Below are 12,843 nucleotides of genomic sequence, written 5' to 3'. Positions count from 1 at the left end.
AGTTGAACAGTGTTGCCACTTTAGCCAAATTTGGTTATTTTTAGTCTTCTATGGTTGAAAAAAATCGACTTTGCGATTTGTGAAATTCCGACTTTGTGTTTTATGAAAAGACATTTTTCCGCTTTTTTCCGAAAGGAAATACATATTTGAATGAATGGTACACGACAATATAAAGTCCTGGAAGACAAATGTAGGACAGACGTGAAAATCGTAGACTACTTAACGAGAGACAGTGTCGCTTAGTTTTTCGTTCACGCAGTAACAGTGAAAACTTCGTCTTTTTATTCACTGACGGCATTATAGTGGATTAATTCCACCACTTTATTGTCAACGATTACATGGTTGACAGTGTCCTCAGCTTTGTCGTTAACGAATATATAGGCGACAATATCGCCAACGATTATATGGACGACAATATAATTTACTTCATCGCATCGATTTGTTGTTGCATATTTAGTTTTACATACATATTTTGCTTTAAATTGCAAATATTTTTCACACTTCTAACATTTTTATTGCATATTTTAAATTTTTTTAATAATTTGCGTTACATAATTTAATTTAATTTTTTTATTTAGAATTTTAAATATCAAAAAAATTATACTTAACAAAATACTAGGTTCCATCTCTGAAACTAAGAAACTAAATATTACTTAGTGATCCAAAAATATTGGTGCTATACCCATCTTAAAGTATCGGCTCAGAATCACTTTCTGAGTCTGTTCATCTGTGTGTCCATATAAACAGATAATTTGACATCTCTCTCATATAAACCCACTTTCAGAAAATAAGTTTTTCATCAAAAAATTGTTTAAATATAACGGAATTAAATCATTTATTAACTTTACTCGTAATGTATTTTTATTCGCACATGTTCGTTGTTTAGATATACATACCTACATAAATATGTACATTAGAGTATAACTATTTTTGGGCGGTAAAATACCACAGCACTACCTTATTTCCAACACTGTTTTGATAATAAAAAAAAAAAGCAATTTTTAGGTCAATTCGGTTAAAAAATTTCCCGCACCGAAAGCAATTTCTAAAATGAAATTTTACAACATCTGCAATTTTATTTAAATTTCACTAGAAACTATTTTTTGGTGCATAATTTTTACATTTTTAGTGCATATTTCACCCATTTTATAGTGCATATATAATGAACTTAGTATAATACTACGTTCGTGTTTTTTGAAACGCATCATGTTTTTTCGAAAAACACTTCAAATTCGACTCGTTTTCGCATACATTTGTCATGTTGAAAAACATCTCAATTTAACGAGTTTAAGGTGTTATCACACGAAGTGTTATCGTTAGCTTAAGGTGATATTAGACGACATGTATTTTACATTTGTACTGTAACTTTTTTATCCATATGTAATTCCGAATGTATGTCAAAATTGTTATTTTACATACGATTCATAATTTTTGCAATCACAATGTAATCAAAGCTGTCTTTTTAAAAAGTAAAAATTGTTAAAATTATAAATTAGTTTATTAAAAATTAAAAAAATACTTACTATTTCATGTTCTCATGGCGGTTTATGTAGGACTTAGGTTTGTTGGACTTAGCACATTGTCTTATAACTTTTTCCTTACGTAAAGGTTCTATTTTGAAGATAATTTTATATAATGACACAAATGTTTTGCTGTGTCTTTCGAACGATTTCACGATTTCTCATAGTCCCCATACAAGTGGCTACTCGGAAAAGAGATTAAATTGAAATAATTATGATTAGTAGCTAGTAATCGTAATCAAATTTGGACCAAGTTATTTTTTTTTTTTTTTTTGGATTCAAAAATTATATAGTAAAGAATGGTGGACATCGGGCTTTATTTGAACCTAGCCCCCAAAATACATCACACCCCCTTGGTAATTTTTAACGTCAGATAAAAAACTTATTAAATTATTTAAAGATAAGAGCCTGCGCAACGTCGTCAAAGTTTAAAAACGAGTTTATATGGTGTTGATGATGCAGATAAAACGGTCCCCCAGTGAATTTCATTTTGTCCATAATAAATCCCTTCTTTGATTTTTGCCGTATTTACCAACACTATTAAATTATCTGTCAAAAAGTAACGTTCGCCATGTTCAATTAAAATAAAAAGGAGCCATTATAGTTTTGTCGTCAACAAGTGTAGTCGTCCAACAACAAGTAATTATTTTATTACAATACTTTGATTTATATTATTAATCTGTATCAATTTGTTATTTTATAGAGAATAAATTCTCCTTCTCCTTCTGCTTATCTTTTCAACCTTTATAATGTTAGTGGAAATAAATTTTCATTACTAACTTTAAGACGACCTGAGTTTTTATTTTTTCAAGAGACGACATCTTTATTCTTTGTTGGCGTATTTGTTTGTGTGGTTTAATGTTTTAACCTCGTGTCGCCGCCATTTTGGAGTCTTCAGTGTTTGTGTCATTGTTTGATTTGGTGTCAAACTTCTGTTGTGTTGCCTGTGATACAAATTTATGGCGGAGAATTCTCCAAGAACTAGCGAAAGGGTTAATAAAGGCGTGCCACCAAAACGTTATGATATGGATCCTCCTGGAGGACAAAATGTATCTACAGGGTCTGCATCGACATCCAGTCAACAACAGCCAACGAATCCTGTTGTTACAACTGGAAATAAATCATCTCAACAACGAACCCCACAGCCTGACGTGCTGCGTGTTCTAGCTGACATGCAAAAAGAGATGATGAGACAGATAAATTCGGTAAACAATAATTTAAATAATTTGATCACCGTACAAAAAGACCAAACTAGTGCCAGTATAGCTTCACTCCAACAAGAAATTAAACTGATATCAGAACGAGTAGCTAGCAATTGTCAAACATTTTCCGCAAACGTCGACAGAGAAGTACGGCCAACTGGTGTGGTCCACACAGAAAATAACGGTGAGTCCTTTACTAATGTTTCTTCCCACAGCCAAGGTTCCGTGACCGTAAAAGCCAAAAAGTTGTATCCCCTCCCATCGTTTAGCGGTTTGCCAGAAGAATGGCCAACATTCATTGAAGATTTTAATCAAACAACCACCGAGTTCGAATATAGCCCTCTACAAAACATAATCCGCATTCGTGAAGCTTTACATGGTCCGGTCAAGGAAACTGTAGAATCTCTCTTGTCTAGTTCACAAAATGTTAACATTATATTAAATATATTAAGTGAAACATATGGTCGTCCCGAACAATTAATAAGAAGCCAAATTGACAAAGTAAACACACTCAATTATGTTCCTGAAGGAAAACTGGATTTATTAATACAATTTTCTACAAAAGTCAGTAATATGGTGCGCTTTTTGCAAACAGCCAATGGCAAACATCACCTCAGTAACCCAACCTTGCTTAGCGAATTAGTTTCGAAGCTGCCACCAACAAAACAGATGCAATGGGCTGAAAAATGTATTGAACTTAACAGGGCTGCTGATTTGGTAGATTTCTGTCAATGGCTCGAGGGAGCAAGGAAAATTGCCAACATGGTTTCCGATGCATTGCCATCAGTGTCATCCGTAGTTAGAAATAAAAAGCCGCTACCTAAAAATAAATTTGCGTTAACTACAAATATTGTACAAAAATGTGCAATTTGTTCTGGAGATTGTCATCCCCTTACGGACTGCCAATTGTTTAAGGAGGCTTCTGTGGATGAACGTTGGAATAAAGCCCGTGCACTTCGTTTGTGTTTCTCATGTTTGAAAGGAAGACACCAGGTAAATAAATGTTTTAAAAAGCAGCGTTGTGGTACAAACAATTGTGAAAAACAGCACCATCCACTATTACATTCAACTAGTGATCAAAACAATAAACAAACGAATGGTGTTGCCACTGTTGTTGAAAATGAGAATCCCAGAACAGTTGTCAATTTACATGCAGGTACTCAAAAGAGTGAAATCTTATTTCAGATAATACCAGTGAATTTATATGGACCTAAAGGATGTATCTCAATCTACGCATTTATAGACGACGGCGCTGATGCCACCATGCTAGAATGGGATATTGGTAAAGAAATTGGTTTAAATGGTAAACAGGAAAAATTAAAATTGCAATGGTTAAATGGACATTGCAGTAGTGAACAAACAGAAATTGTAGATCTGTCTATTAGTGGTCTACCAGAAGAAAATATAAAGTACCAAATTTCGGAAGTGTATTTGGTTAAAAATCTAGAGTTGCCTACACAATCATTTAATTTAAACGACATTAATTACCAAAGCCATCTAAACGACCTCCCAATCACCTCCTATAGCAAAATTAAACCAAAAATGATTATTAGTTTGACACATGCATTTTTGACGGTACCAGTAAACATACCCATATGCCCTGATAACAATGGACCTATTGCGGTGAAGACAAGACTTGGATGGGTAGTTTACGGTCCAAATGGCATGGAAAGGCATTGCGTGTTAAAAAGTGTATTTCATTCAAGACGACAAGATATAGAAATGAAGGAGATGATGCGTCAATATTTTGAGGTTGAATCGTGTATGGTAAAACTTGATGTCAAACCCGTTAAGCCAGAAAGTGAGATAAGAGCATTAGATATTTTGAAGTCGACCACAAATTTTGTGATGGCCGTTATGAGTGTGGGCTTTTATGGAAAAATGAGACTCAGTCACTGCCTGATAGTTATGCTCAATCTTTAAGACGACTTTATATGATTGAGAAAAAATTTCGTATAGACCCACAATTTGAAATTAAATATAGAGCAAAAATGAAGCATCTTTTAGAAAAAGGGTATGCACGACGACTTAGTCCCGAAGAAGAAAAAACAATTTTACCCAAAACGTTCTTTTTACCACACTTTGCAGTTTTTAATCCCGTTAAGGATAGTCTACGTTTAGTTTTTGATGCAGCGGCGAAGGTGGACGGTGTTTCTTTAAATGATTTTCTGCTACCAGGACCAGACCTGAACCAACCGCTAACTAGTGTTCTGTTTAAATTTCGTGAACACCCTATTGCAGTTTGTGGCGACATAAAGGAAATGTTCTTACAGGTGGCAATTAAAAAAGAAGATCAAGAATCCCAACGTTTTTTATACAGAGAGAGCACCAACCAACCTGTTAGGCAGTACGTCATGACAAGAGCTATTTTTGGGGCGAGTTGTTCACCAACAATTGCACAATATGTGAAAAATTTAAATGCTGAAAAATTTTTAGACTACAACCCTAGGGCCGTAGAAGCCATAATTAAATGCCACTACGTAGACGACTATGCAGATTGCTTTTCCTCAGTTAATGAAGCTCTAAAAGTGGTTAAAGACGTTATAAAAATACATAACGCAGCAGGTTTTGAAATGCATAAAATTATATCCAATTCAAAAGAAATAAACTCGTACTTTGGTAACCATACCATGGATAATATTAATATGACATCTGGTAACATTGAAAATATTTTGGGAATGCAGTGGTCAGCTGTTAAAGACAAATTTGTTTTTGATATTAAATTCAAACGAGTTTCAGCCGATATTATTGAAAATAAACGCACACCTACTAAAAGAGAAGTTCTACGACTAATTATGTCCGTTTTCCATCCATTTGGATTTTTAAGTAATTTTACTATTACGGGAAAAATATTCATGCAGTCGCTATGGAGATGTGGTTTGGAATGGGACGAGGAAATACCAGAGGCTTTACGTGATCGTTGGAAATCTTGGACCACAGGGTTGAAAAAGGTAAGGGACTTTAGTATTCCGAGATGTTATTTTCATAATTTGTGTGACCAAAACATAACTTTACATTTATTTTGTGACGCAAGTGAAAAAGCAATGGCTGCGGTGGCGTATTGGAGATACTATACTCCTGATGGACCCAAAATTTCATTTGTATCAGGTAAAACCAACTGTGCACCAACTAAGTCTATTTCAATCCCGAGGTTGGAGCTGCAAGCGGCTGTAATGGCTATTAGGTTAAAAAATGCCATCGTAGAACACCATAATATTAAACCTGTCGAATTTTATTTTTGGACAGACTCAAGTACGGTCATAAAATGGCTAACGTCTGAACATCGTCGCTACAAACAGTTTGTTGCTAATAGAGTAGCCGAAATCTTGGAATCATCAGAAGAAAAGCAGTGGCGTTGGGTGCCTGGTGAGATGAATCCAGCTGATGAAGGCACTCGTCCGAGTTTACAGTATGACCCTAATAACCGATGGAAAAATGGACCTGAATTTTTATGCCGACCATCTGAATTGTGGCCGTCCAATTGTAAGCCGTTAGATGCTACTAATGATGAGGAAGAACTTCGTAGCGGCCATTATGTATTTTCCACACGTGTCATAAATATTATATTCGATGTGAAACGTTTCTCACAATACCAAAAGTTCGTAAGACACATTGGATGGATTTTTCGTTATGTAAACAATTTAAAGTTAAAATATAAAAAACAAACTCTAATGAGGGGTGACTTAACAGTCGAGGAACAAGAGCAAGCTGAACGTTATATAATTCGGTCAATACAAAAGACAGAATTTGCCAACGAGTATTCTTCTCTATCAAGAAATGAACCTATATCTCCAAGAAGCTCTATAATAACGCTCAATCCTTATATCGACGAATTTGACATTCTTCGATGTGGTGGAAGAATAGACAACGCTCCATTTATATCATATATTACGAAAAGGCCGTATATTCTTCCAAAAGACAATCGAGTAACATACCTTTTAGTCCAGTGGTATCACGAACGTCAGAAACACATCAACGATTCTATAGTGATATGTGAAATACGGTTAAAATATTGGATACCGTCTATACGTGTTATTTTAAATAAAGTGAAGTCTGCTTGCTGTGCCTGTAAAATACGTAAATGCAAACCGTACCAACCAATTATGGGTCCCCTCCCTAAAGATCGTTTAAGTGCCTTTGTTCGTCCATTTTCTTACACGGGATTGGATTACTTTGGTCCAGTGTTAGTTGCTGTCCGCCGTAGTCAAGAAAAGCGGTGGGTTGCGTTATTCACGTGTTTAACAACCCGTGCCATCCACTTAGAGTTGGCAATGAACCTGTCGAGTGATTCGTGCCTACTTTGTATCAGGAATTTTATAAATCGACGGGGAGTACCAGTTTTAATTAGAAGTGACAATGGCACTAATTTCGTGGGTATCACGAAGGAGCTAGGTTTTGAAGAAAATTTCATCGATCCTGAAAAAATAGATGCTGATTTAAAACCCCTTGGCATTAAATGGAAGTTCAACACCCCCTCTGACCCTAGTGCTGGTGGTTGTTGGGAAAGACTTGTGCAGTCTGTAAAAAAGGCCCTATATGCCACTTTAAAAGAACAAACAGTACGTCCAGAAACGTTATACAGCCTATTAGTTGAATGTGAAAACATATTGAACTCCAGACCACTCACTCATTTGCCAGTCACACCAGATGAACCAGAACCGTTGACTCCGAATCACTTTTTATTGGGATGTTCCAATTCAACGCAGACTCCGGGACCCTTTAATTCAAAATGTTGCACCTTAAGGAAACAGTGGAGAATTTTGCAAAATTTAAAAAATTGTTTGTGGAAACGTTGGGTGTTGGAGTATCTCCCCGAATTAACACGTAGAACAAAGTGGTGTCGACCTACAAAGCCCTTGGCGACTGGATCTTTAGTCCTTATTTGTGAAACCGATCAAGCTAGGTCAAAATGGAGAAGAGGACGTATTCACAAATTATTTGTCGGTAAAGACGGAGTAGCAAGACTTGCCGAAGTAAATACTGGCAACGGCCTGTTGCGTCGTCCCGTTTCAAAACTGGCCGTATTAGATGTGGAGAATGTTGGTGAATTGGACATTATGGGGTCCATTCACGGGGGCGGGGATGTTGATGATGCAGATAAAACGGTCCCCCAGTGAATTTCATTTTGTCCATAATAAATCCCTTCTTTGATTTTTGCCGTATTTACCAACACTATTAAATTATCTGTCAAAAAGTAACGTTCGCCATGTTCAATTAAAATAAAAAGGAGCCATTATAGTTTTGTCGTCAACAAGTGTAGTCGTCCAACAACAAGTAATTATTTTATTACAATACTTTGATTTATATTATTAATCTGTATCAATTTGTTATTTTATAGAGAATAAATTCTCCTTCTCCTTCTGCTTATCTTTTCAACCTTTATAATGTTAGTGGAAATAAATTTTCATTACTAACTTTAAGACGACCTGAGTTTTTATTTTTTCAAGAGACGACATATGGGAAAAATTGCAAATATAAAAATTGAAAAAAATAGGGTTTAAAACAAACGTGGCTGTCAATAAATACAATCATTATCGGTATTGATTTTAAAAGTCGAGCGAAAACCGGACATTGAGTTCAATTAAACCAATGTATGTAAGTTTCCTGTTGTTTTTAATTCCGAAAATGATTTAATATGTAAATAATTGAAGGGCTTATTGCAGTAACTCGATATGCCACAAAAATAAAAAATAAATAAAATTTTGAGTAAATCGACATTAAAGTTTAAAAAAATTCTCAAAAAAATGGTTTATTTAAATTTGCACTTTAAACACACTAAATAATCATATAAGGTCGATAATTAATTATCTTATGCCAATAGATGGATATCATAAATAAAGTGGAAACCACTATTTTAGCAAAAAATTGTGGCTTATCAAGTTATTGCCTAACAATAATTGAAAATTTTTTATTTTCAAAAAACAAGTTCTAGTACATTTTAAAAGTGGCTTATTATGTTCTTTTCAATATGAAATTTATGAAGTTTAAAATATAATTGTACCCACCATCAAAAAAGATGGGTGGTATATTGCTTTTGTCATTCCGTTTGTAACACATTGAAATATTGGTCATAGACCCACCAAAGTATATATATTCTGGGTCCTTATTAAATTCTAAGACGATCTAGCCATGTCCGTCCGTCTGTCTGTCTGTTGAAAGCACGATAGAGTCCGAACGGAATGAGCTAGAGGGTTGAAATTTTCCACAAATATTCTATATAGATAAGGTTTGGTTGGTATTGAAAATGGCCAATATCGGTCTACGTTTTCGGACAGCCCCCATACAAGTGGACCCCCGAAAAACAGCTTTAACGGGCATATCTGTTTTAAAAGTACGAGTATAGCGATGAAATTCGACGTAAATAAGTTTCATATGAGCAAAAGTCTCCTTGCCAAATTTTATGAGGATTGGTCCATAATTGACCCTACCCCCCATATAAGGTCCCCTTTAGCAAATCACTATAACGCTCAATACTGGCTTAAAAATACGAGTATGGCAATGTAATTTGACATAAGTAAGTCCCTGATGAGCCAACACCTTTCTACCAAATTTTATATGGATCGGTCTATAATTGCCCCTTACCCCCATATAAGGCCCTCTTCAAAAAATTACTTTAACGCTCATTACTGGCTTAAAAATACGAGTATAGCGATGAAATTCGACACGCATAACTAACATGCGAGCCAAAAAATGACACATAAGTTTCTTGCGAGTGAAAATCTCTCTACAAAATTTTATATGGATCGGTCAATAATTGACCCTACCCCCCATATAGGGTCCCCTTCAGAAAATGACTTTAACGCTCGTTACTGGCTTAAAAATACGAGTATGGCAATGAAATTTGACATAAGTAAGTCCCTGGTGAGCCAAAACATTTCTACCAAATTTTATTTGGATCGGTCCATAATTGACCGTACCCCCATGAGAAGGTCTCCTTCAAAAAATGACTTTAACGCTCATTACTGTCTTAAAAATACGAATATATATATATATATATATATATATATATATATATATATATATATATATATATATATATATATATATATATATATATATATATATATATATATATATATATATATATATATATATATATATATATATATATATATATATATATATATATATATATGTATATATATATATATATATATATACAATATATACACGAATATATATCAGTCAAAATCTCTCTACCAAATTTTATGTGGATCGGTCAATAATTGACCTACTCCCCATATAAGATCCCCTTCAGAAAATAACTTTAACGCTAATTACTGTCTTAAAAATACGAGTATAGCGAAATTTGACATATTAAGTTTCAAAAAGCACATAAAATCCAATTGTGATGGTTGGTGGCTTATCGAGTTACTGCAATAAGCCCTTCAATTGCACAATTTTGAATTTCAATATCAATTAAATTTATGGCCTTAAAAAATATAAAACATTATAGTAGTTCCCTATTTTTAGAACTATATAAATTAATAAAAATATAGAATACTAGCTATACCCAGTGTGCTTCGCTACCCTCATCGTAATGGAATAAAATAAATATTATTGTAAATGTATATATATCTGCAATATCAAAAAGTCCCCTATTTAAATTTATGTTTATATATTCAATATTTTAGAAAACTCAAAAAGTACCAATGAAGTACGAAAAAGTAACAAAACACTTCTTTTATTTAATTTCATGTTCCTAAGTTCAATATTATAGAAAATTAAAAAAGTACCAGTTGAAGAACGAAAAATTACCAAAGGGTCCCCTTTTATAGATTCTCATTAACTCCGGGCTCCACATGGTTAATTTCATGTTATAAAAAACACAAAAAGTACCTTTTGAAGAACGAAAAATTACCAAAAAGTCCTCTTTTATATGTTCTCACTTACTCCGGGCTCTACGTACTTAATTTCATGTTTCTAGGTTCAATATTACAGAAAATTCAAAAAGTACCAGTCGAAGGACGAAAAAGTGCCGAAAAGTCCCCTTTTGTAGGTTATCACTTAATCTTGGCTGTACTTGCTTAATTTCATGTTTCTAGGTTCAAAATTATAGAAAATTCAAAAAGTACCTTTTGAAGAACGAAAAAGTACCAAAAAGTCCCCTCTTATAGATTCTCATTTACTCCAGGCTCTATATGCTTAATTTCATGCTTCTAGGATCAATATTATAGAAAATTCAAAAAGTACCTTTTGAAGAACGAAAAAGTACCAAAAAGTCCCCTTTTATAGATTCTCATTTACTCCAGGCTCTACATGCTTAATTTCATGCTTCTAGGATCAATATTATAGAAAATTCAAAAAGTACCAGTCGAAAGACAAAAAAGTACCAAAAAGTCCCCTTTTATAGATTCTCATTTACTAAGGGCTCTACATGCTTAATTTCATGTTTCTAGGTTAAATTTTATAGAAAACTCAAAAAGTACCAGTCGAAAGACGACAAAGTACCAAATAGTCCCCTTTTATAGATTCTCATTTAATAAGGGCTCTACATGCTTAATTTTATGTTTCTAGGTTAAATTTTATAGAAAACTCAAAAAGTACCAGTCGAAGGACGAAAAAGTACCAAAAAGTCCCCTTTTATAGATTCTCATTAACTAAGGCCTCCGCATGCTTAATTTCATGTTTCTAGGTTAAATTTTATAGAAAACTCAAAAAGTATCAGTCGAAAGACGAAAAAGTACCAAAAAGTCCCCTTTTATAGATTCTCATTTACTAAGGGCTCTACATGCTTAATTTCATGTTTCTAGGTTAAATTTTATAGAAAACTCAAAAAGTACCAGTCGAAAGACGAAAAAGTACCAAATAGTCCCCTTTTATAGATTCTCATTTACTCCGGGCTCTACATGCTTAATTTCATGTTTCTAGGTTAAATTTTATAGAAAACTCAAAAAGTATCAGTCGAAAGACGAAAAAGTACCAAAAAGTCCCCTTTTATAGATTCTCATTTACTCCGGGCTCTACATGCTTAATTTCATGTTTCTAGGTTAAATTTTATAGAAAACTCAAAAAGTACCAGTCGAAGGACGAAAAAGTACCAAAAAGTCCCCTTTTATAGATTCTCATTTACTCCGGTCTCTACATGTTTAATTTCATGTTTCTAGGTTCAATATTATAGAAAATTCAAAAAGTACCTTTTGAAGAACGAAAAAGTACCAAAAAGTCCCATTTTATAGATTCTCATTTACTCCGAGCTCTACATGCTTAATTTCATGTTTCTAGGTTTAATTTTAAAGAAAACTCAAAAAAGTACTTGTGTAGAACGAAAAAGTAGCGAAAAGTCCCTTTATTATTAATTTCATGTTTCTATTTCAATATCATAGAAAACTCAAAAAGGACCAGTTGGAGAATGAAAAGTACCAAAAAATATCACTTGATACCGGGGTTCCAAATAACACCCCATTATGATATTTAGTGTTTCTAAATTTAAAAATTTTATCTAAATTGGATCATTGTGGTTGAATAAAATCAAATTTCCCGTTTTTACCCCTTTTGGTACTTTTTTCCTCCCCATTAACGAAATAAAAATTCTATTCCAAAAAGTTGCAACATCGTAGTGGGAGCCCGTTATTATGTATTCATATGTATAAGTTAATAAACCAAAAACAATGTTTTATGAAAAAAGTACCAAAAATAGGTACAATTTTAACCCCTTAAACGTCCGAATATCCAAAAACTACTAAATTCATATTTTTATTTTTTCGTTAAGTTATGAAGGAGTCAAAAATATTTTTTGAATGTGCACTGGTTTAAAAGATACATGGGGTGCGAAAAAAGTACCAAAATACAGTTTTTACCCGTTTATTCCCTATAGGGGCCGAATTTTAAAAAAGTACCAGACACCTGTCCGTTTATTTTTTAAATGAACGGCGATAAGCTTTAAACTGTTTTTGTATCTTTTCTAGTTTAGGAGATATAAGGATACCGAATTTACCCGTTTTTACCCTTTTTTACCCCCTAAACATTCGAATTTCCAAAAATCCAGTCTTAGTGGATCTATTTGGCGGGAGACCAACCTCCTGTCCAAATTTCAGCTCTTTAGCATCAACCGTTTAGGCTGTGCGATGATGAATCAGTCAGTCAGTCAGTCAGTCAGTCAGTAACGTTAGAATTTTATA

General features: G+C 33.7%; 1 protein-coding gene across 3 annotated transcripts; it reads left to right on the top strand.

The window, feature by feature from the left end:
• The first annotated feature begins 4,609 nt into the window (after positions 1-4,609).
• On the top strand, positions 4,610-8,175 carry LOC119610749. Of its 3 annotated transcripts, none has more exons than XM_037966172.1 (2): positions 4,610-4,736; positions 4,811-8,083. In XM_037966172.1, exon 2 carries the CDS (start codon positions 4,984-4,986, stop codon positions 7,837-7,839), a length of 2,856 nt encoding a protein of 951 aa, XP_037822100.1. In that variant the 5' UTR covers positions 4,610-4,736; positions 4,811-4,983; the 3' UTR covers positions 7,840-8,083. The 3 variants fall into 3 exon arrangements, 2 of the variants coding, with proteins under 2 accessions (XP_037822100.1, XP_037822183.1); XR_005232011.1 differs by having other exon boundaries at positions 4,636-7,996; positions 8,061-8,175; XM_037966255.1 differs by lacking the exon at positions 4,610-4,736 and having other exon boundaries at positions 5,535-5,673; positions 5,757-8,083.
• The last annotated feature ends 4,668 nt before the right edge of the window (positions 8,176-12,843 follow it).

The sequence above is a fragment of the Lucilia sericata genome, unplaced genomic scaffold (assembly GCF_015586225.1).
Source record: "Lucilia sericata isolate MDLA Ls3-8-SP2 unplaced genomic scaffold, ASM1558622v1 Contig000002F_arrow, whole genome shotgun sequence".
Lineage (NCBI taxonomy): Eukaryota > Metazoa > Arthropoda > Insecta > Diptera > Calliphoridae > Lucilia > Lucilia sericata.
This window is presented reverse-complemented; position numbering and strand designations above follow the sequence as displayed.

Coding starts and splice junctions, on each gene's coding strand:
- LOC119610749 (XM_037966172.1), top strand. CDS start 4,984: ATGTTCTTACAGGTGGCAATTAAAAAAGAAGATCAAGAATCCCAACGT.